The following is a 26,329-nucleotide window of genomic DNA, read 5'->3' on the forward strand; positions in this document are numbered from 1 at the left end:
ATGACAGTCCACAAGATAAAAAAAATAGTTGAATTTATACAAATGACCCCATTCAAAAGTTTATATACCCTTGATTCTTAATACTGTGTGTTGTTACCAATCAGTGGTTGTAACCTGGATGTTCCACGCCTGTTTTTTTGTTTTTTTTGTGATGGTTGTTCTTGAGTCCCTTGTTTGTCCTGAGCTGTTAAACTGCACAATGTTCTACAGAAAAATCCTCCAGGTCCCACAAATGATTCAGTTTTCCAGCATCTTTTGCATATTTGAACCCTTTCCAGCAGTGACTGTATGATTTTGAGATCCATCTTTTCACACAGAGGACAACAAAACAAGATAACAAAATAAGAAAAAATTGGACATCTTCATCCAGTTCAAAAGTTTTCACTCCCCACCGCTCTTAATGCATCGTGTTTCCATCTGAAGCATCAGTGAATGTTTAAACCTTTTTTAATAGTAGTGTTTGAGTCCCTCAATTGTCCTCAGTGTGAAACGATGGATCTCAAAATCACACAGTCACTGCTGAAAAGGGTTCAAATATGCAAAATATGCTGGCTTGTGGACTCTATGTAAAAATCTTTTATGTAAAATATATTATTCAGGACAACACTAAATAAAAAATAACATGCATTTTGTATAATCTCTCTTATTTTGTTAAAATTATTCACATTTTCACAGATTCTGCAAGGGGTTCACAACCTTTCAAGCAGCACTGTACTATATTGTCTACCCAACATATACATTAACTTCATTAATTTTATTGTCAACAATGAGTACAATAAAACAAGCATGGTGGTCTTTTCCCCATGAGACTCTCACCTGAGCTGTGAGATGTAGGGCAGACACTGGAGGAATCCCCTCACTTCACTCTCTTCATCTGTCCAGTCTATCAGCTCTACTGGTTTCTTCTCTGTTTGGAGTTTCAGCACTTCTAGGAGGATGGAGCTCTTTCTCTCTGAGAGATCTATTCTCCAGACTGCAGGAGCTGACTGAAAAATTACCTGTATTGCTGGAAGGACACTCCTGCCTGTTTGAGTCTCATAGACTTTCATATGCAAATAAAGATCCAGCAGGAAATCACAATTTCCATAGGCTATGTAAGAATATAATGTATCCATAGATGTTTTTGTGATTTCATTCTTTAAAGTAGGCACTTGCAGACACATATCAAGTACCATTAATTTCAATCTCCAGTCAGTTACTTTCAAGTATTCATTCTGTGAAGGAGGTAACCTACAAAAACAGTGAAAGTTTTTGTTACATGTGAGAGCTAGAATGAATACATGTTTAAAAAAGACCAGCAACACCAGCATGAAAATGGGGATTCTGTGCTTATACAGAATGACAACTGAACTTGAAAATTGAAATGTGCTGGACTGATTAAAAACAACTTAGAAACTATAAAATGTATTAATCTAAATTAACTAATTTTCCCAATAAAACTCTCACCTGAGCTGTGAGATGTAGGGCAGACACTGGAGGAATCCCCTCACTTCACTCTCTTCATCTGTCCAGTCTATCAGCTCTACTGGTTTCTTCTGTGTTTGGAGTTTCAGCACTTCTAGGAGGATGGAGCTCTTTCTCTCTGAGAGCTTTATTCTCCAGACTACAGGAGCTGACTGATAAACTGGCTGTAATGCTGGAAGGACACTCCTGCCTGTTTGAGTCTCATAGTCCTTCACATGTGAACACAGATCCAGCAGGAACTCACATATCCCATAATTCACAGATGACAGCAGTTTCTTCACAGTTTCTTCTGTTGTCTCTTTCTGGTGAACAGCAGCTTGCAGACACAAATCCAGTATGAATAATCTCTTTCTTTTCTCCCATGATTCAGATTTATTCTGTGGTTCAACAAATCTAAAGAAAGAATTAACAAGATTCAGTTAGAGATGACAAAGGAGACAAATAACAAATAACAGTTTGTCAGACAATACCTAAGGTCAGTGTAATTGAACAGTGAAAAGTGAACAGACGTTTTAAAAATTATCTTTAGTTTTCAGTTTTGCTCTGAGGTGGAAATGCATTTTTTTGTAGCAAAATATCAAATGATTATTGGCAAATTGAACCACACCAGTTGAAATCAATTACATTTTTCAACAAAAAAAAAAAAGAGTGCATAACTGCAAATATACTGTGAAACAATGAAACAAATACAGTAATTTAAATCATTTCCTGAAACCACAAGTTCTACAGTATTAATTTCATTAACAGATTCAGTTGATGTTACTGTAAATCTCTGTCAGACAGAAGGTTGCTCCACCATTACTGATGCATTAGTAAACACTTTGGCTGCATTTACACTGTCAACCAATTCCATTTATTCTCCAGATATCTAGACACCGAAATATATTCACGTATCAGCTGTGAGTCTCGCTGTGTGGAAGAAAACATTATAAACTCAGGAAACACAGAACCGCTGATCACAAACAGATGTGTTGCCAGATCCAGTTGTTAGTCGCCACAACACAAGACCAACACGTTTCAGAAGAGGTATTGCCTAGCTGAGACTTCTTGTCTAAATCATACATCCCTAGTTACCAAAGTCGATATTAGTAGGGCCACATTTTTCCCTTTTCTCTGGTGAATAGCCACAGTATTATGTTTGACCAATAAAGCATTTATGAAATTAGGAATCACATTTTCTTTTATCTATTGACAAATAAGAAAACTTTTCAGAATCCCCCAAAATTGTCATAAGTTGAAATCAAGCTGCCAAATTACATGTTCTCTACTTCCTCCACATTGTGACATTAGACTCTAGTAGATATTTTCATCTGACCAACTCCACAACAACACATCAACGCCTACTTTACCATTTCATTTTGGTAACCTGTCCAGCAGTGGAGAACAATGAGGTGACAAGAAAGATAGAGCCGGTCACCCAAGACTATAGAGGTGCTCATGTTAACAGGCACCTGAAGCTTACTGCAAGTTTTAAACTAGTTTAAGATTAAGATGTTAGGGAAGATCTGCACAGCCTTCTGAAGGACTCCAGCATTAGGAACGAATTGATGGTTTAATATTAAACAATGTCTAGGATCATGTTGGAAGATTGCCTGCAAATTACAGTTTTATATTTATGGATAATGTTTTCAAAACACTCAAGTACAATATTGGAGGCTCTGATACTTTTTCCTATGAAATGAACTTAGCCAATCATAACAGTGGCCGTTTATTGACAAGCCTTAGGAGATGTAGCACTTAAACCAAGTTGTTACGAACCGTACACTGTTTTTCCTTGTGTATGTTCTTTTGTTCTATTTTTCTTGTTTGTCACTTTTAGCACTTCTAGGTACCGCCTACCTTCGGAACACTATTGGTGGATGTGCCTGTCAATCATCGTTGGTCGCCTGTGACGTCGTGGGATCTCCGCCAGTCACTATCTGCTCCGATGCATTTAAAACGGAAGCGGCAACTGGAAGAGTTAGCTGTTTGATTTGGCGTGTCACTGGTTGTGTTGTTTTGTCTGTGTTCTGCTACTACTTTAAATGCTTACGAGACTTCCGTGAGAGTTGTTAGAATGATCTGTGTAAAGGTTGTTGTTGGTGACATCTGTGTTCTTGTTGAACGAGTGTCTTTGACACTTTTAGCCCGCTTAAGCTCCAGTGGCGGTTCTAGAGGGGAGCCAGGGGGGGCCAGTGCCCCTGTGACAACAAGCTTGGACCCCCTTGTGGCCCCCCTAAATGTGGAGTGTGAAATAATTCATAAAAAATGTTTTGCTATCGTTGTTTTTCACATCCGTTATTAGACAGTGGCAACACGGAACACAAATGTAACCCTAGAGGGACTGCTTAAATCGGATCTGCAGGGTTTTTTTCTATTCAGAAGTTGGTGGACGTTTTGCGCGAATATTATAGCCTAAGCAAAGAAGGAAATATAGAGGTGAGTAAAGTTGTTAATATGTTGTATTTATAGGCTATTAAATGCATTACAGAAGTGTAACGTTAGAACCAGGCCGTTTGTTAGTTTGTGGCAGTTTGAAAAAGGATAAAATATATGATCAACAAACTCATGGTGCTGAGTATTTTTACTTAAACAGGGATGCAAACAGCTCGCTTTTCTGCGCCTCTTTTTCACGTCCGTTTGGGTGACTTGGGTCTGATAATAATTTCACAAAGTCATCTGAAGCCATTCCATAGCTTAATGTGAGGGACAGAAGTCTATTTACATCATTAATTTAAAGTTTACGGAAACTCTATTTCCCTCCTCTGCGGCTGTCCATCATTAATCTCCATTCAGTATTCAAACAGCGCGCGCGCCTCGTCCGGTTACAGCAGGATGCACGGTAAAACTCTCTCCAATATGATATATTCATATAATGCATGATCTGTAGATAAAAGGCTGTGGATTTGCATAAAATGACTTTATTTTGTGTATTTGTATTTTATGTTTGTTGCTGTTTTTAAACGACTCGCTACCGTGTGCCTGTTCACACCACAAGGACTAATCGTAATCGGCATCAAACGCAAAATAACTGGAATTTAAAACTGTGAAGAAACAAATAATCAATAAACTGTTGGACAGATATACACTAGGATTTGTGTGCTCGACTTTTCTTCGGTTTGTGCCGTGAACTTTTAAATGCGCACTTGTGCAGCGCAGCGCTGCACACTGTGACTCCACGTTGCTTTGAGCACATCATTCTGCACCCGCGATGCGCTTTGTGCGCTCTGTTTTGAAGCGTTTCATATTATCATGTTTTTTCCTATATTTTTTTATACCTAGCCTGCACAATACATTTAAAATATTAAAGCATAATTTAATTGTATATTATATTGTATGCACTAAAGCTGGTGAAAACTTATCTCTGGTCCACAATGTCAGATGACAGATTAAGCAATTTAGGTGTTCTAAGTATTGAGTCAAGGAGGGCAAAGGCCTTAAATCTAGATGAATTTGCTGATCTTTTTGCAAAAAACACAAAAATCGTAGAATACAGTTAATGTGACTGATTCTGAATATGTAATGCAAATGTAAAAAATATAATGGAAATGCAAATACATTGTTGAATGATTTTGCCTGTTAATGCCTACAGTGCAGTGCAGAAAATGATATGACAACAATAAGGTCTAAATGTAACTGGCCCCTCTAACAGTACAACTGGCCCCAGCTTGGCCCCCCCAGTTGAAATGGTCTAGAACCGCCACTGTTAAGCTCCACTTAAACTAATTGCTGTCTTTAAGACAACGGAGACGTGGAACAGCCTAGTAAGTCACGTGACATACACGCCTTGCACGTAGGAGTTTTTATGTATTAGATACACTAGTATAGTGAAGTGCGCTAAACATGTACTTTTGTGTTTTTTAGTTAGAGTAAGTTCAGGGCACATTTGCGCTGAAGACTTTTCTTTTCACATTTTTGTTTTCTTATTTAGAGGACCGGGAGGAGACAGTGGGGGTTCTTTTTGTTTTATTTATTTCTTTGATTTTCTAGCGTCACTTTCAGTTCCCTCTCCTGTTTGTCTTGGTTACATAATTTCTTACTGTTTATTATTTTTGTTTTCTTAAATGTTTGTAAATATTCATGGTTTTGGGAGCAATAAATCTTTTGCGGTGCTAATTTGATGGTCCTGTGTTTCTCTTGCCACATACTTAAGTTTTTTCCTTTGGTCGTCTCAATGTTACTCCTTTTAAAATTCCTAGACAACAAATTTCCATCAAAGGTCGTAACACAAGTGTTTGTGACAAAAGGTGGAAATGAGGGTTGAAAATAATCTTTTTGAATATATAACTGAATTTAAAATTTAACCTGAGTGAAAATATAAAAAATATTACAAACATCATGTCAAGACCACTTTAATCTACAGTATGTTCAAGTGCATGGACATGAAATGTAAAATTGGTTGGTTTAATTACTAATATGTTTGTGTTTTGTGTTTAATAATGTGTTTTGGCTCAATATTTATGTAATGCAGTCAGTTCCATCTCAAGTGAATGTAAACAGTAGGAACAATTTAAGCTTACATCAATAATGCATCTGACATAAATGTATTTCAAATTAATCAAAATTGACAACAGTATTTTTTAATGCACATAAATGACAAAATAATAATAATAAACTGAATCAATAATGACATGCTGGTTGATAATAATAATAAACTGAATCTAACTATGAGTGTATTTTCCCCATGAGACTCTCACCTGAGCTGTGAGATGTAGGGCAGACACTGGAGGAATCCCCTCACTTCACTCTCTTCATCTGTCCAGTCTCTCAGCTCTACTGGTTTCTTCTCTGTTTGGAGTTTCAGCACTTCTAGGAGGATGGAGCTTTTTCTCTCTGAGAGCTTTATTCTCCAGACTGCAGGAGCTGACTGATAAACTGGCTGTAATGCTGGAAAGACACGCCGGTCTGATTGAATTTTATAGTTCTTCATGTGCGAGTATAGATCCAGCAGAAAATCAGAGCGTTTAGTCTGACACTCCAAATAACAACTATGGCCACAGTTATTATAATCATTAATGTCACAGGGGAAAGATGTGTAGCTGCACACAGATATTAACAGCACAGTGAAACTCTCTCCTGTAGCTTCATCACGCTCTGATGCCGCAACACTCAGATTCATTAGAAGCTGAAAAGCAGTCTTTTGTTTCTCATCATCAAACAAACACACGTTAAATCTGTGGAAACAAAGAAATATTATTTTACCTTATTGTTCAATGCAGGTTACGTTTTTTTTCCGGAATACAAGTTGTGTTTTGTTATCACCTGTTGAGGATATTTGGGATATTTAATTTAATTAATCAATCAACAATACTATTGATCAGAATTCCCAAACGTGGACATTTTCCACTAGAAACAAGCATTGATGTATTATTTTAATTTAATACTGTGAAGCTGCTTTGATACAATCTGTATTGTGAAAAGCGCTTTATAAATAAACTTGACTTGACTTGACTTGACTTGACCTGTAGCATGCAATTTATATTTCAAAGCAACTGTGGATAATAATAATCTGCATTTAATGTCAAGCATGCAAAACATGGGCAAAGCACATACAAATACACACATACACATATCAGTTCTAGCACTGCTAAAATGCTGTCACCCAAACAGAAAACTAAAATGCAGTCAACTAAACAGAAAAAGTTACACAGCTCCATTTAAATTGTCCGTTATATGGCAGTCAGTCCGTTATACTGTATGGCAGTCGTGACCACTGTACAGTCATGGTATTATCCTAAACGTGCGCATGTGAAGGATGCTGTTTTGCATGGATAGTGGGACACGGGAGAAGTACAAAGCCTTGTTTACATAATAGAAATAGTTTAACAACAAAATGTTAGTCTACATCTCGAATATGCAAATATTTGGATTTGTGCCGAATGAGACGTTCGTGAGCCCAAAGCCGGGTGTTACGTAGTTTCTGTTACACTTTGTTTATAGGTTTGGCCTTTATTAATATCATAAACCTAGTTTATAATGAATGCCACTACAATGTTTATAGTCTTCGTAATGTTTGTAAACATTTCTTTTACCAATATTTTACATTATTTCTTAATGTAATAATAACATGTGCCATGTGACTTATACACCGATGCGACTTATCTATTTTTTTCTCAACAATGCAATTTTGACCCGCTGTGACTTCAATGCAAAATGTGCTTTATTGACATGACAATTGTCAATTGTGAATCATCATACATGTAAGTAGAAAAATTCATCAATATTTCGGAATTCTATGAACAATTTAGAATTCAGTGTGTGTCTGCATGTGAGTCTGCACATGTGTGTGTGAGTGTTTGTGAGAGTGTGTGAGTGCATCACTAATTTGTCGACTCCTCCCTCTTTTTCAGTAGGGGTTCAGCAAAACAATCGGCAGCTGACAGCAGAAAGTAGCTGCCGTTGACAGCCGGAAGCCCTGCCATATTAGGATGGACCTGCCATTTCGTGGCAGCCAATCAGTATCGTCTAACGTGGCCAATGGTCAAAGATGGCGCCGGCGATAACTAGAAACATGGTAAATCATGTTAAACCATGCTAGAACATTTTAGAACTTGCCTGTTTCAACAGTCACAGCTGCTTCATTAAACAAAGACAAGAATGTATTAAAGTAGTACTACAAATGTAAAACTGAACTTAAATGATAGCAAAAAAATATTTTAAATAAAGGTAATCGATGAGACAAAGTTATTTTTTTCTTCTTTTAGACAGGACTTTAATTATTTAAGTTTAAATGTTGTACATTTAATATGTATAAAGAATATATATTTAATAAATATACAATATGATTACATAGGCATTTCTTTCTGTATGTATATATTTAATTATTTAACAAACATGTACACTTATTCATAAATTATATTTATATACGTAAAAATTCATAATTTATATATTATATTTATAATAGGTTATATATTATATTTCGCTGCGTGTCATCCGCACTAATTACACACACACACACACACACACACACACACACACACACACACACACACACAAAACAACTATAACAAATTATTTAGCCTTTGCTGCTTCAAAGAAAAAGAATTCACCTTATAAGACTACAATAAAACGAGGTTGATAGTGAATTAAAGCGCTCTGTATCTGCTGCTCACTCGCATTCGTTTCTAGCTGGCATGAACGCGTTTCGTCAACAGGTCATGTTTAAATAAGGCGAGATTGTTGATAATCATACACACTGCTCAAATATTCTAAAACTGCGAAACCAGTTGAAACAACTGGATTGAACACTCCAATTGATTTTTTATTTTATTTTTATGAAAAACCTTTAAATACATTAGCTACAATATTTATAATTGAATTAAGATAGGGCCTATTTGAAAAAGAGATTTATCCTGAAAGGAATTTTGCCTTTGCCTGTTCTCATTATTTAAGTTTAATAAATGGGTATGTATATTTAATAAATATACAATATGATTACATAGGCATTTCTTTCTGTATGTATAGATTCCATTATTTAACAAACATGTACACTCATTCATAAATTATATTTTTACACATACAAATTCATAATTTCAAGTGTAGCTTAATGTTTGTTTGTTTTTTGTATTAGGCTATGTCTATGATCTTCGTTACTTGATTTATATTTCAACCTTTTTTAATCAAATAATATACAGTGGGGAGAACAAGTATTTGATACACTGCCGATTTTGCAGGTTTTCCCACTTACAAAGCATGTAGAAGTCTGTAATTTTTATCATAGGTACTCTTCAACTGTGAGAGATGAAATCTAAAACAAAAATCCAGAAAATCACATTGTATGATTTTTAAGTAATTAATTTGCATTTTATTGCATGACATACTGTAAGTATTTGATACATCAGAAAAGCAGAACTTAATATTTGGTACAGAAACCTTTGTTTGCAATTACAGAGATCATACGTTTCCTGTAGTTCTTGACCAGGTTTGCACACACTGCAGCAGGGATTTTGGCCCACTCCTCCATACAGACCTTCTCCAGATCCTTCAGGTTTCGGGGCTGTCGCTGGGCAATACGGACTTTCAGCTCCCTCCAAAGATTTTCTATTGGGTTCAGGTCTGGAGACTGGCTAGGCCACTCCAGGACCTTGAGATGCTTCTTACTTGCACTTCTTAGTTGCCCTGGCTGTGTGTTTCGGGTCGTTGTCATGCTGGAAGACCAAGCCACGACCCATCTCCAATGCTCTTACTGAGGAAAGGAGGTTGTTGGCCAAGATCTCTCGTTACATGGCCCCATCCATCCTCCCCTCAATACGGTGCAGTCGTCCTGTCCCCTTTGCAGAAAAGCATCCCCAAAGAATGATGTTTCCACCTCCATGCTTCACGGTTGGGATGGTGTTCCCGGGGTTATACTCATCCTCCTTCTTCTGCCAAACACGGCGAGTGGAGTTTAGACCAAAAAGCTCTATTTTTGTCTCATCAGACCACATGACCTTCTCCCATTACTCCTCTGGATCATCCAGACGGTCATTGGCAAACTTCAGACGGGCCTGGACATGGCTTGAGCAGGGGGACCTTGCGTGCGCTACAGGATTTTAATCCATGACGGCATAGTGTGTTACTAATTATTTATTTTTTTTGAGACTGCGGTCCCAGCTCTCTTCAGGTCATTGACCAGGTCCTGCCGCGTAGTTCTGGGCTGATCCCTCACCTTCCTCATGATCATTGATGCCCCACGAGGTGAGATCTTGCATGGTGCCCGAGACCGAGGGAGATTTACCGTCATCTTGAACTTCTTCCTTTTTTTAATAATTGCGCCAACAGTTGTTGCCTTCTCACCAAGCTGCTTGCCTATTGTCCTGTAGCCCATCCCAGCCTTGTGCAGGTCTACAATTTTATCCCTGATGTCCTTACACAGCTCTCTGGTCTTGGCCATTGTGGAGAGGTTGGAGTCTGTTTGATTGATGTGGACAGTAGGGGTGGCACGGTACATGAAAAAACATCCGAACCGTTCGGTTCACTTGTCTCGGTTCGGAGCGTGTGTGCATCGCACGGTTCGACGCATGCGCAATGTAGCCTCGTGCCTGTGCTAATACAGTGCTAAATCATACATCAGATGTATGTAGAATAACATTATGATATCCAGCAATCGATTTAAATAGTACACTGGGTTTACTTAGACATTTAATGAGATCTACTCCACTATATGTTGTTTTTTCACGTGAATAAATACATAGATCGACTGTTTCACGTATGTACTTTAATGGTCCAGTAGCAGAACTTTTGCCAAGTGTGTCATAGGTTCTGAGTTCTAATCCGCACTCGTATATATATTTTTTTCTTTTTCATCAAAACCGATTATGTTTATCAGTGGTTGTATATCAAGCAGGGACATATTTGTGTGAATTTTGTTTTGTGATTTTCACCGGAACGAATAGAGAGTCTCCTCAACGGATTGAAGCGCGCGTCCGAGTGAAGACTGAAGAACACTGTATCAGCGCCACTGATCGCAGCGGCAACGAGCACTTTGATCACTTGATTAAAGGTGCCCTAGAATTTGAAATTGTATTTATCTTGGCATAGTTAAATAACAAGAGTTCAGTACATGGACATGACATACAGTGAGTCTCAAACACCATTGTTTTCTCCTTCTTATTTAAATCTCGTTTTTGAAAAACACCCCTGAAAAACAGGCGAATCTCCACATAACACCGACTGTGACGCAACAGTCGGGATCATTAATATGTACGCCTCCAAAAATGTGCATATGCCAGCCCATGTTCAAGGCCAGGCGGAACTGCGCAGCCGAATCATCGTCCGAATCATTTTTCTTCGAGAGACATCATGGCTTGCAAACGAGCGAAGCATGGCAGTTGCTCAGTGTTTGGATGTACAAATGAACACAAAGGTATTTTTTTAGTTCCTTCATCTGAGCCTCTGAAGAACCAGTGGGTTATGTGAATGTCTGATGTGTAATTGTTCAAGTTCAGACATATAATTTTTCTCTCAAAGTCGTTCAATACTGTTTATGCATCAGTAAATCAAGCCAGTGACTAAACTATCAACTTCACGTCGTTTCTCTTAGTAGGATGAAAATAATCGTACTTAAACTGTGATTAATATACAGATAGCGATCAAAGAACAATCCCTTTCCAGTCGCCCAAGCTGTCAATCACACAATCACACAGCGCGAGTTTATCTGGACACTTGCCAAAACTCGTTATGAAATCAATGACTGTTACACTGCACAACCAAGCTCTTACAGTACGTACATCATGTTTGCATTGGTGAAATCATTAGTGAGAGTGCAGAAACTGCGTTGCAATGATAAGATCTTCATTCACGTGATCAACAGGCTTACACTGAAGTCTCCCAGCAGCCAATCACAGCAGTGGGCGTTTACACTGAAGTCTCACAGCAAACACGCCCCTTCAAACAGAGTGTTCAAATCAAAGGCTAAAATCAGGCTAGGAAAAATGCCTTTTATTTCTAAATTATAACAAATATTTATCTAAAAAACATACTAACATTATAAGGGCACACCAGGAAACATTCTAAAATAATAAAATAATTCATGCAATGGCACCTTTAAAAAAAACACATTTCAGCGCAAGATTGCTTCTTATTTAACAAACGAACAAAACAAATAATTTGCTAGTTAACTGGAGATGTTTTATTTATTTGCATTGGTACATCCGTGCCGCGAGATGTTTCAAAAGTGGTGGGGACAATATCGACTCTGGCAAAAAGATGTGGGGATATGTCCCACCCGCAAATTACGCCTATGATGACGAGACAGAAGGAGAAATTGACAAAGAACTGTCCGACACAGCCCACGTAGCTCTCACTACAGATGGATGGACCTCCAGGGCCACTGAAAGTTTCCTCACAGTGACCGCTCACTATAGGCTATTACTTCGGAATTGGAAATGAGAAGCTGCGTTTTGCAAACACGCCCCATTTATGAAATAAATAAATAAATAATTAGATAATTAAGCTATATGTCATATGCTGAAGTAAACTGTGTTAAAGATTAAAAGAAAAAATAACAACAAGAACCGTACAGAACCGAAAACCGCGACCCTAAAACCGTGATACGAACCGAACCGTGGGTTTTGTGAACCGTGCCACCCCTAGTGGACAGGTGTCTTTTATACAGGTATCGAGTTCAAACAGGTGCAGTTAATACAGGTAATGAGTGGAGAACAGGAGGGCTTCTTAAAGAAAAACTAACAGGTCTGTGAGAGCTGGAATTCTTACTGGTTGGTAGGTGATCAAATACTTATGTACTTATGTCATGCATAAAATGCAAATTAATTATTTAAAAATCATACAATGTGATTTTCTGTATTTTTGTTCAATGCAGGTTACGGTTTTTTTTTCCGGAATGCAAGTTGCGTTTTGTTATCATCTGTAGCATGCAAATTATATTCCAAAGAAATTTATAATCTGCATTTAATGTCAAGCATGCAAAACATGGGCAAAGCACAAACGAATACGCACATTACAGACCTCTACATGCTTTGTAAGTAGGAAAAGCTGCAAAATCGGCAGTGTATCAAATACTTGCTCTCTCCACTGTAAAATAATTACTAATAGAAGTATTTTATTTAAATAAGTAGGCCTACTAAAATTTTATATTGATATAATAACTTATTTGCCTGGCTAAAAGCGGCATCTACCTTCAACTTCCGGTTATTAGCGGCAGCTGACGGCAACTGATATATTGACAGGTACTGTCAGCTGCCAGTGGCAGCTACTTCCTGCTGCCAGCTGCCAATTTTTCGCTGAACCCTCTCTCCTCTTTTTGTGACAGGTATTAATGTATCTTCCTGCTAGTAGGATACAATCTCTTTTTTCACATAATAAATGTTGAAGTTTTGTTTTATTGATTTATTATATGAAGTTAGGGCAAAGTATTTAAAATTTTGTATAAAATGTCTTTCTAATGTCCTCATAGTTGGGACAGCTGGTGAGGAAGTGTTGCTCTGCCTCCACTTCTCCCTGGTTACAGTATGGGCAGATCTTGTCTCTCTCTGGGCAGCCAGTTCTGTCTGTATCTGCCCGTCTCTATCCACATTACTGTGCAACGCGGAAGTAAATACGATGACATACTTCCTTCTAATGTGTTAGACTTCCGTTTTGCTAGACGGTGGGTAAGAAGCCATGTTGTGGGAGCACGCACAAAACACTATTAAACACCATGATGGTTAATATTTATCACACCTGTGGTGTACAGTATAACGCAGTGGGGGAAGAAATGAAGAAGTGGCCTGACATCTTAAGAGAACATTTTCAATTATTTTATGTTGTGACTCGGAGTAGACGGTTCTTCGATGCACGACTCAGCAGCTTGTTTAACAAATGCCATTTCTGCATATGCTGTGAGTTTGGGTTGCTTATGACGTTCCCATGGGAACGCAATGTGCGCCATTTCACCAGATTTGTAACGCAAAACATCTATAAACCTACGCCAACACAGGAGAATAAATCAATGTTTCTAAATATGCAAACTGTTCATTCATTGCGACTTCAAAATAAAAGTTTAAACTCTCATGATTTTTGATGTCCACATGTTATTGTTCAAGAAATTACAGTGGCTGTAACATTTCTATCGTAAAGAAGTGGACAAATATTAAAGTGATGATCTTCCGTGGGTCTGCCATTAATAAAGTGGAAAGAGCAAATGTACGAAAATTTTGCCGGTTTCTCACAAATGTGTCGCTCAAATACACACAAGAGAAATACATAAACTACTGCTGCGTTTAGAACCTTAAAAACGTCATTTAAAATACACCATTTCACATGTACTGCATCGTGTCACACATTAACCATGTCCGTGCAAATAACTCAAAATGGTGACTGAACAGTTAATGCAACAGATACTGTTAACTATTTGACTAAAACATAAAAATAAAAAAACAACTCTCATTGCCAGCGTGTTCACACATTACAATAACCAAAGTCATTAGATCATAGGGTGCCCCACGTCCACATTCAGCTCTGGTGCGTGGATTATGGTCAAAACAAATATCTTGCAGGTAATTTACGTTTGAACCAGCTATTATGGCACACTCTAACTGCACAAAAGATGCCAGTCTGTCTGTAGTCCTTAAAAGTTATTTAGCCAGTCAAATCTACACAGTCGATGCAAAACTACGGGTTCACAATACATGCGATTAGTTGGCTTACCGAATTGGCTTACCGGAAATCTAACATATTATATTTTAAAAAAAATGTGTGAAAAATAAGGTGGATAGTCAGAGTGTGATTGCTCAGTCTGTACCTCATCATTCTTCTTCTTAATTTACAGTCTTTCACTGTACTCAGGCTGTTGTTACTCATGTTAGTTTGTTTTTGCAGCTTCAGGACTATCTAAATCAGGGGACTTTTTTCAATGTTCATTTCATGTTTGTTTTTTTAAGGGCTTTAAATTGATAAGATTTGAGGTCACTCATTTCTAGATGTTCCCAAAATTTGATGGCTTGTTTCTCAATGTGGATTAATAGAGGGTACTGGCCTAATTCTGCCCTGCATGCATTGTTGTTCGGTGTGTTCTTCTGTACAGTATCTCAGGATACTCTTACAGAACTTGGCATGCAGAGCTTCTGTTGGGTTTTAGTCCCATTTCTCAAACTCCTGGTTCAGGAGAGGACACCACACTTCACTGCCAATCAGTTCTATAACTGATTGGAATATTTTGAGCCCAGATTCTAATTGGTATTAATGTTGTCACAATACCAAAATTATGACTTCGATACGATACCAGACAAAAATACCTCGATACCGATACTGAATCGATACCACAGTAAAAAACTAAAACAGTAAAAGTAATTTTGAAAAATATTACAGAACTTACAATTCATTGTTTTATAAATTAATTTGAAAAAACTTAAAACTCAATTGACCAGCATGTTCCTGCCCTACCTTTTACAATTCTGAACAGTTTGGGATGACCAAAATCTTATTTCAAGATATGAGTCATTTAATATTTTTTAAACGTAATTTTATAATTACAATATATATATATATATATATATATATATATATACATATATATATATATATATATATATATATATATATATATATACATATATATATATATATACATATACACATATATATATATATATATATATATATATATATACATATACACATATATATATATATATATATATATATATATATATATATATATATATATTAGGGCTGTCAATCAATTAAAAATTTTAAATCAATTAATCACATGATTGTCGTGAGTTAACTCGTGATTAATCGCATTTAATCGCACATTTTTTTTTTTGTTCTAAATATACCTTAAATTAATACTTTTCAAGTTTGTAATACTCTAATCAACGTGGGCATGGATAAATATAGATGCTTTATGCAAATGTATGTTTATTATTGAAACCATAGTCAATATAGAGCATGAAGACGAGACATGTTTCAAAGGTCATAGATGTTTTTTCAAAGAACTTGTTCATGTCTATTAGACACATGTAGAAAGAACAAAGAAATGCCATGTTCCCATTACTTCTCTCTCTTTGCACTGAGCAATTTACTAACAAATTTTTTTTTAGATTTTTGCATGACAGGGCAGCTCTTCTGAAAATGCTAAATGTACATTTAGCATTTATTATTACATTGTAGTTTGTCTCTCTCTGTGCCCATTTTGATGAAGCTAAATTCTCAATATTGGTATATTGGTATACCAGTTTTCATTGGTATATTTTACTGTTTCTGTTGTCAAACAGCGGAATGAATTTGAAATGGTGACTGAAACGCGACCCAATAAACATAACCAGCTCTCCCTTCCAAGACGTTAATCTGCACAAAAATTCTGATAATCGAGCCGTCGTCTGGTGAAATCAAATACACATAAGCTAAAGACAATATCCGTGTATATTTGTAAAATTAGAGAAGCAACATAATATCTGTTTAACTGAATTAAAGCGCTGCTCCTCCGCGCGAGACGCAGAGAGAGAGAGAGAGAGAGAGAGAGAGAGAGAGAGAGAGAGAGAGAGAGAGAGAAAGAGGAGCGCGCGCGTGTGCTGAGAGAGCAGTACCGGCAGTACTGCTAGATTCTCAGAAACTAAATAAGGTTTGGGCGCTTTGTTGAAGGAAAAAAAAATCGCTAAAGGGGTCTGCAATGTCGCTAAGTTGCCAACACGGTGTATCTCCATTTCTCCAACTAGGGGTTGGGCCACGGGTCAAACAGAAAATATGCGCTGCGTTAATCGCCCGTTAAAAAAATTAGTGCCGTTAATATGATTTTGCGTTAACGCGTTATTAACGCGCTAACTTTGACAGCCCTAATATATATATATATATATATATATATATACATATATATACATACATACATATATATATATATATATATATATATATATATATATATATATATATATATATATGTATATATATATATATATATTATGGCAAGCCGTTCAGGAAATAATTATATTTATAATATGAAGTCTGAATATATAGAATGAAAGTCTGAATATATATATATAGAATGAATGTCTGAATATATAAAACGAATGTCTGAATATATATGGAATGAAAGTCTGAATATATATAGAATGGAAGTCTGAATATATATAGAATGAAAGTCTGAATATATAGCATGAAAGTCTGAATATACAGAATGAAAGTCTGAATATATATAGAATGAATGTCTGAATATATAGAATGAATGTCTGAATATATATATATAGAATGAAAGTCTGAATATATATATATATATAGAATGAATGTCTGAATATATAAAATGAAAGTCTGAATATATAAAACGAATGTCTGAATATATGGAATGAAAGTCTGAATATATATATAGAATGAAAGTCTGAATATATATAGAATGAAAGTCTGAATATATATAGAATGAAAGTCTGAATATATATATATATATAGAATGAAAGTCTGAATATATATAGAATGAAAGTCTGAATATATAAAACGAATGTCTGAATATATGGAATGAAAATCTGATGTTATCAGCGCCATCTTGTGTTATTCATCTACTATTTTTTATACACATTTTGTGCGAGTCCGCACGAAATTTAGTAGCAGCAATTTTAAGTAACGATCATCTAATTAACACCCTGGCGAATCCGTGTACGGGCCAAAATACTGGCAACCGTACTCAACATCATTCTACTGATGAAGAAATTAATTCACTATTTCATCGCGGAAGAGCGAATGCGGTGAATTCATAAGATTCATAAATTCCTTCGAGAATGATGCATAATGTTCTTTCAGCAACATTTTGTTGAACATGACTGCCCATAAGCGCTAAGAATGTTGCAAGAATGGAAATATGATCCTCGAGATGACGTGATGTAGACAAATTGTTTTATGTTGTTTGGAGTATGACCAACTGTTGCAAAAAAGTCTTGTAGCTCACCAAAGTATTGGAAAATTTCAGGAAATGACATTTTTAAATGAATCACAATTCAAAAGGCTAAAACAAGCTACACATTATTCATTGAGAATTGTCAAATGTACACTTTCTTTTCACATATTCACACTTTCACATACATTTAGACTTTCATTCTATATATATTCAGACTTTCATTCTATATATATATTCAGACTTTCATTCTATATATTCAGACTTTCATTCTATATATATATATTCAGACTTTCATTCTATATATTCAGACTTGAATTCTATATATATTCAGACTTTCATTCTATATATTCAGACTTTCATTGTATATATATTCAGACTTTCATTCTATATATATTCAGACTTTCATTCTATATATATTCAGACTTTCATTCTATATATTCAGACATTCATTCTATATATATTCAGACTTTCATTTTATATATTCAGACATTCATTCTATATATTCAGACATTCATTCTATATATTCAGACTTTCATTCTATATATATTCAGACTTTCATTTTATATATTCAGACATTCATTCTATATATTCAGACTTTCATTCTATATATTCAGACTTTCATTCTATATATTCAGACTCTCATTCTATATAGTCAGACTTTCATTTTATATATATATTCAGACTTTCATTCTATATATTCAGACATTCATTCTATATATATTCACTTTAATTTTATATATTCAGACATTCATTCTATATATATATTCAGACTTTCATTCTATATATTTTCAGACTTTCATTCTATATCTTTCATTCTATATATATTCAGACTTTCATTCTATATATATTCAGACTTTCATTCTATATATATTCAGAGTTTCATTCTATATATATTCAGACTTTCATTCCATATATATTCAGACATTCGTTTTATATATTCAGACTTTCATTCTATATATTCAGACTTCATATTATAAATATAATTATTTCCTGAACGGCTTGCCATAATATATATATATATATATATATATATATATATATATATATATATATATATATATATATATATATATATAATCTTTGTTATTAAAAATAAGCAAAAAAGAAAATTACAAACAATATGTCAAAAACTAACTAATTAACTATAGACTGATTCTTAATAAATATATTACATTTATTCAGTCAAGTATAGGGTGATTGTCTATTTTCTTTTGTTGTTTGATTAACATTAATTAACAGCTGGTCTGGCCCTTTAAGACCTGCACGTACCCAATACATTGGAACACATACGATTTATTTTTACAAACGGTTTACGTTCACTAAAGACATACGTCTGTGTTTACATGAATACTCGCCAGGACGTGCATGTTTTACATCGAATTTTCACTATTCAAACCTAATAATCTGCGAAAGAAAACGTACTCGGTTACTAACGTAACCTCGGTTCTCTCTAGAAGAGGGAACGAGTACTGCGTAATATCTTATGCTAGGGGAAAATCTCTTTTCCTCGAGATACTGAAGCCAAAAATTATCCTTAATTTTGAAATAATGTAAAACGCGTTGTGGCAGCATGCAGACATAGGCAAGACAGCTCACGCGCCTATTGGCTGCCCTGCGGCAACTGCAACAGCCTATCGAGAGGGGCCTTCGTGACGTCAGAACCAATGGGGACGCTTCGCGCCCACTGGGTCACGTCCCACCAAAACGGGCGTGGCTTGGGCCTATAAATACAGCTCGACAGGCTGGTAGAATCTTGTTTTTCCTAGCGAAGCGAACCAGAGCGTGTTGCATGCACGGCAAAGATACGCAGTACTCGTTCCTTCTTCTAGAGAGAACCGAGGTTACATTGGTAACCGAGTACGTTCTCTTACGAGAGGTCTCTCGTACTGCATAATATCTTACGCTAGGGGAACACAGTGTAAAACGCTGTGCGTGCTGAAATTCAACACCAAAGTCCCAAGGGCAGGTGCTCGGGGCTCATATAGTGCACAATCAGCAGGGACTCACAGAGAGTCCGAGAAAGAGGGGCTAGAATAGCATCATTCCCATAACAAGTAGCATCCTATGAGGAGCAAGTTATATCAACAGTGTTTCACACAGTCAGGGCGAAAGAACTCGGCCTGGGCTTGTGAATATTATGGGTCTTACTCACTGCCCATAGAGTTATTTAATCGATCAGCGACCGGTGCTCAAGCAGTTTCAGTAGTCTGAGCCGGTAGCATCGGGGCAGACAGTACTGATTTATTAGACCGAAAGCAGCTTAGCCTGCAAGGCGGGAATCTCTAGGTTATATAACCTTATAAATGTAGACGGGGAGGCCCAGTCTGCCGCCATACAGATATCCTGCAAGGCAATCCCACTAGACCAAGCCCACGACGAGGCCATGCCTCTTGTGGAGTGTGCTCTGATACCTAACGGGCACTGCAGGCCTTTAGAAGCGTAAGCCAGCGCTATAGCATCCACTATCCACCTGGATAGACTCTGTTTCGACGCAGCTAGTCCCTTAGAACGTCCGCTGAACGAAACAAAGAGCTGCTCCGTCTGTCATAAGACAGTCAAGCGAGACACATAAGCCCTTAGTGCCCTGAACGGGCAAAGGAAGCTCACGTCCTTCTCCTCACTATGGACCGGCAGAGCTGACAGGGAAATCACCTGAGCCCTAAACGGTGTGTTGAGGGATTTAGGAACATACCCGTGCCTTGGTTTGAGTATGACTTTCGAGTCATTTGGCCCAAACTCCATGCACGTCGCGCTCACTGAGAGCGCTTGCAAGTCCCCTATACGCTTTACCGAAGCGAGAGCCAGAAGAAACACTGTCTTGAAAGACAAGTGTTTAATGTCTATCGTTTGGATTGGCTCGAATGGGGCACCTTTCATGGCTTCCAAAACCATAGAAAGGTCCCACATGGGGACTGAGGGAGGTCTGGGAGGATTCAGCCTCCTAACTCCTCTAAGGAAGCGGATGACCAGATCGTTTCTCCCAAGTGACTGGCCAAGCGTCGGTCTAGTAAACGCTGCTATGGCCGCCACGTAAACCTTGAGCGTGGATGGGATTCTGCCCTTATCCAGTAGCTCTTGCAGGAAGGAGAGAACCCCCGTCACCCCACAGTCTAGGGGTGATATGCCACGAGCTGTGCACCAGCTAGAGAACACAGACCATTTCGAGGAATAGAGCCGTCTAGTAGATGGTGCCCTAGCCTGCGTGATCATGTTTAACACTCCCACCAGGAGGTTAGCGGGTACCCGTTGATGGCCCATGCATATAGAGGCCAAAGCTCTGGGCGAGGATGCCAGATCGAGCCCTTGGCCTGAGAGAGGAGGTCCCTCCTCACTGGTATCGGCCATGGGGCAATGCTTATCAGCTGCATCAGAACTGGGAATCAAGCCTGGTTCTTAACCCCCTGAGGTCGGCTATCGCGCCGGCGCGATAGGCTCGTTTTTTTCCGTATGAGTGCAAAAAAAAAAAAAAAAAAAAAAAAAAATTTTTATCTTATATGCTTGTGTTATACATCAATCTATCCTGTTAAGTGTGTATTATTTTTGTGTACACTCACAATAAAAACAAAGTGTTGTGCTTTTCGCCAAATAAAGAAAAATAAACATGATGCGAGTTCTGCCTCCTCTCTGTCAGTGTAGTCCATTCTGAAACGCGTCCGAAAATGAACCATAACTCAGCGAATACTCAGTCAAACAGGCATACAGACACACAGGCATGAAGCTTGAATTCTCTCCTTTTAAATGAAGTAATATATATAAAAAACAAATATTCTCAGCTTGTGAAATCTGTATTAAAAGAGAGCGATTACAGTCGAGCTAATTAGATCTCATTCACATGTAATGTGACCCCGCCCCGGAGCGCGCGCGCTATTCAAACGCAAATGACTGAGGCAATCCTGCAAACTGTGAACGCCCCCATATCAGCTCGAGAAAACACATCAGATCATTGTACTTGTTTACACAGTCTCGCAGCGCTGTGAGGAATAATACTATAATGGTAAATTTACCTTAGATGTACGAGGAGCAACAGATCCGAGGCTATGGAATAATGTAGTAAGTTTTTTTTTTCATTCTCAAGTGCGTCGCGTTTCTGTGCATGAATGAATGAATGAACGGCAGAGATGCCGCTGTTTACCACAACTGGCAAAAGACGGTTTAAATTTGAATCGTTTCTGTCTGTGAATGTTTCGCTTTTAGCAAACTGTATTGCTATAGGCTACTGAGTAAAAATCGAGTGAAATATGTTGAAATAAAATGCATTTGTATAAGCAACGTATTAAACTGCAAATTAACATTTATATTTCTTATTATAAAAACGAAAGTTACTATGTTACAGACATATGAAAGACAACATTTCATTGATTAGTTTTGAATAGATTATACATTTTCACTGTAAAATATCTGCCACCTCAAATAAGCTTTTGTTTGACAATTTTTGCTCATATGTTAAATATAGTATGTTTTGTCAAAAATAAAGTAATCAAATAATATGTTATAGTGTTTATTCCAATGTAGCCTAGGCTATATTCAAGTAATGAATCCTTAACTTTGAAATATGTATGATAAATGTATACTTTAGTTTTTACAAATAAATATTACACTTGAATTGTTGTTGTAATTGTAACCTTTTTAATAAATAAAAAAATACAAGGTAGATGTAAACAAACTAATAAAAGGTAAATATAAGCCTTTTCTTTAAAATAATATTTTATTTTGTTTTATTAGTGACAAATTTGGGGAGAGGATAAATATTCCAAAACTGAAAATACAGTATGAGAATTAACTCCACAATTACTAGACATGTTTTCCTTTTCATATTATAGGCCAATACTAGATGCTTCCAACTGTTGCTCTTGCATTCTTTCTTGTGACACACCTGAATGAATGCCTCATTAAGTATGCGGCCCCATTGTCTCCAGGTGCAAACCACTAAATATGCATGATCGTTGACGCCCACTCCGCATATTGACTTTCCAGACAGAAAGTGTTTTGTAAAATTTAAATCAATGTATTGTGTTATGTGAATGATTAGGCAGGATCATTTTCACATACTTTTGAAGAAAAAACACATGGCAACGACATCCATTAGTCAAAAGTCTTATTGACACATATTTACTGTGTTTTGTGGCCTTATTTCAGAAACTTTAGTTTTTAGTTTTTTAAAAAACCATGCATAAACATTATTCTCTCAAAAATACAAACATGTACATGCAAGTTGTTCACATATTATGGTAGCCCTGTTTGTGCTAAATAGAGTGAATTTACACCTTTGCCATTAATATGTTTATAAGCAACTGAAAAAAGCACAAATGTCAGGGCATGTCAGAACATCTCAAGGACCCCAAAAACCCCTCAGACCCCAGAGGGTTAAGTAGCACTGAGCACTGAGCATCCGTTTTCCTTGATTCGCTCTAACACCTGAGGCAGGAGCGTGACGGGGGGAAAAGCATAGAGCGGGCAGCGGGGCCAAACGTGGGCCAGCGCATTCCTGCTCCTGGAGAAAAACTCTGGACAGTGAGCGTTTTCTTGAGACGCAAGCAGGTCTACCTTCGCTCTGCCGAATGTCTTCCACAGCAGTTGGACTGCCTGTGGGTGTAGAGACCATTCTCCTGCCGGAACATTGTTTCTGGACAGTCTGTCTGGTCCCACATTCAGGTGGCCTGGCACGTGCGCTGCTCTCAGCGAGCGCAGATTGTGCTGAGCCCAGACCAGGAGGCGTTCCGTCAGCCTATAAAGGTTTCAGGACCTGATACCTCCCTGGCGATTTATATAGGCCACCACCGACATGTTGTCCGAACGGACCAAGACGTGGTGTCCTTTTATCTGGGGACAAAAGCGCCTCAGCGCGTTGTCGACTGCCATCATCTCCAGGCAGTTGATGTGTAGAAGCTTTTCCCGTTCTGACCACTGGCCGAAGATCTGCCCTCGAGCAGCGGTCCCCATCCCGAAGTGGAGGCGTCCGTAGACACTACCTTCACACTCGAGGAAGTCCCCAGGCTCTCCAAGATTTCAGAGCTGAGATGCATTTCTGATCGACCTTGAGGCGATAAAGACCGGAGGTCCACACTCGTTGTGGTACTCGCGCCTTTAGCCAGAACTGCAGTGGGCGCATGCGGAGCAGACCCAACTGGAGAACTGATGATGCTGAGGCCATGAGACCCAGCATTTTCTGAAACTTTCTGAGCGGGACTAGAGGTTTTCGTCATGCGCTGAATATTCAGTCTGCGCTGTGGCGATAGTTGTGCTGTCATAGACAGCGAGTCCAGTTCTGTGCCCAGAAAGATATTCTCTGACTGGGAGACAGCGAACTCTTCACCTAATTGACTTTGAGACCTAGATTCTCGAGATGTTCGAGTAATATGGTCCTATGTTCTATGAGCTCTGAGTGTGATCGAGCTAGAATCAGCCAATCGTCCAAGTAGTTCAAAACTCGCATGCCCCGAAGTTTCAGGGGTGCCGCGTCCATGCACATTGTAAATGTACGGGGTGCCAGGGACAGGCCGAATGGCAGGACTGTGTATTGATATGTGACCGATCACGGAAAGTAGGGACACAAGTCGGTTCTGGGGCATTTTGAGTTATTCACAGATTCTGAAAGTGTAGTCTCCAAGCTTTCCAACGATGTGTAACACATGGAAATTTGATAATATTTGGAGAAGTTGTGGCCATTTGAAAGTAGGCACTCAAAAAAGCTCAAAGGGGAGAAAACAGCCTCTAAAGATTGTGCAGTTCTCACCTCTCTCTCCTGCTGGGAGTGACAATAGGGCTCATTTACATCTCATTTAGATAAGCCATACCCCCTGTAAAGCTCCCCCCTGTAAAGCTGTAAAGCACAGGGGGAGCAGAAAGGTCAGGAAAATGTGCCATCAAAGAAAAATAAATAAAGTTTGCAAACAGGTAATATATAAATAAATGTCTCTTAGCATCTACTGATAAAACTGTATAGGCAACTCTTGTGTACACTGAATAAAAAATAAGAGTAGGCTATGAATCCAATGAAGTATGAGTAGGCTATGAATCCAAGTATGAATCAGAATAGATTTTATTGCCATTGTCAATGAAAGGTTTCACAGACTAGGAATTTTCTTCGATGTAGCCTACTCGTGCAACATGAAACAAACTTTTGCTAATGTTAAATAATAAGCAATAAACTATGGAAATAGGCATAGGCGTAATTTGCGGGTGGGACGGATGGGACATGTTCCCACCACTTTTTAAAACATCTCGTGACACGAATGTACCAATTCTACAAATAAATAAAATATCTCCAGTTAACTGGCAGAGCATTCATTTCGTTCGTTTTTTAAATAAGATACTAGCGCTGAAATGTGTTTTTTTTTACGAGAAAAAAAACCTATACGAGGGCGGATTCGAACTCGGACCCTCTGACACGGCTGGCAAAAGCTCTACCATTGGACCATTAAGATACACGTTGGTTATATAGGCGGATCTATGTATTGGCACTGACAACATGTATTAGGCTACATCTCATTAAACAACAAATTAAACCCCATGTAACCTACTATTTAAATCGTTTGCTGGACATCGTAATGTTATTGGCGTCCATCTTCATTGAATTTTGAAATCAGATAGAGCCGGCCAGAGCGCTGCATAATAAGTAGCCACGCCGGCTTATTCAGTATGGAAATACACACCGACAATGACACACCCCTACTGCGTGCTAGAATCTCCGAAAAACAAGCCGATTTCAACCTCAAAATGTACGCTTTTAAATATACCAATACTGCTATCTCAAACATGGAGAGGCTTCTTCGTGATCTCAACTAACAGATTCTGCAAAAAACCGAAAATCACCAATTTTGAATATTATATTATACGCTATTTGTATTTGAAAATACGCGTCCTTCAGATCTGTAGACATAAACCAGTCCCCTTGGCGAATTTGCGCGAGGATTTTCCTGGTTGTGAGCATTCTGAACCGGCGTTTCGAAAGCACTCTGTTCAGCTGCCTCAGATCTAGAATGGGTCTGAGACCCCCATCTTTTTTCGGTACCAGAAAGTATCTGCTGTATAGACCCTTTTCGCTCTGAGCTTGAGATAAAGGCTCTATGGCCCCTTTGCTCAACAGTTTCGCTATTTCGGCTCGAAGTAGATGTGCTACTTCCTTTTCTACCGTAGTTTCGATTCGCGCCGCATAACGGCGGGATGTCGAGCGAACTGTAGCGAATAGCCTCTTTTTATAATGTTCAGCACCCATTCTGATACCCCGGGAAGCTTTGCCCATGCACTTGCACGAATAGCTAGGGGTTGAATGAGATCTAGGCTCTGGCCGCGACATAATGGCGTCCGGAGAGCTTCAGTATGCTGTAACATAGACGCCGTGCTTTCAGCGTACGAGGCGGGGGGCGTGCTGATCACAGCGGGCAGCCTGCCCGCGCTCGACTCTCTTATGGCGGCTTGCTGAGAGAGAGCGAGCGGGGGGGAGCCCCCTGGGGCTTGTCATGTCTGTGAGTGAATGTGGGCGCAGGACAGCGGGCACATTTACTATATTGAGAACACCGTCGACTTGAGCCGACTGTATGTGCGTTGGTTTCGTTTTTACAGAAACCGTGAGACATGCAGTGT

The 26,329-nt window shown here is 38.1% G+C and overlaps 1 protein-coding gene across 1 annotated transcript in view; it reads right to left on the reverse strand.

The window, feature by feature from the left end:
- The window catches only part of LOC311091490 (uncharacterized protein), a 300,883-nt gene that overhangs the window by 33,813 nt on the left and 240,741 nt on the right, over window positions 1-26,329 (reverse strand). The window contains exons 28-30 of the mRNA XM_084127442.1: window positions 6,141-6,617; window positions 1,447-1,857; window positions 817-1,230 (exon numbers count right to left, since the gene is read on the reverse strand). Coding sequence (XP_083983568.1) covers window positions 817-1,230; window positions 1,447-1,857; window positions 6,141-6,617 — 1,302 coding nt within the window. The remainder of the gene's footprint in view (window positions 1-816; window positions 1,231-1,446; window positions 1,858-6,140; window positions 6,618-26,329) is intronic.

The sequence above is a fragment of the Abramis brama genome (genome assembly GCF_963993115.1).
Source record: "Abramis brama genome assembly, chromosome: 10".
NCBI classification, from domain to species: Eukaryota; Metazoa; Chordata; class Actinopteri; order Cypriniformes; family Leuciscidae; genus Abramis; species Abramis brama.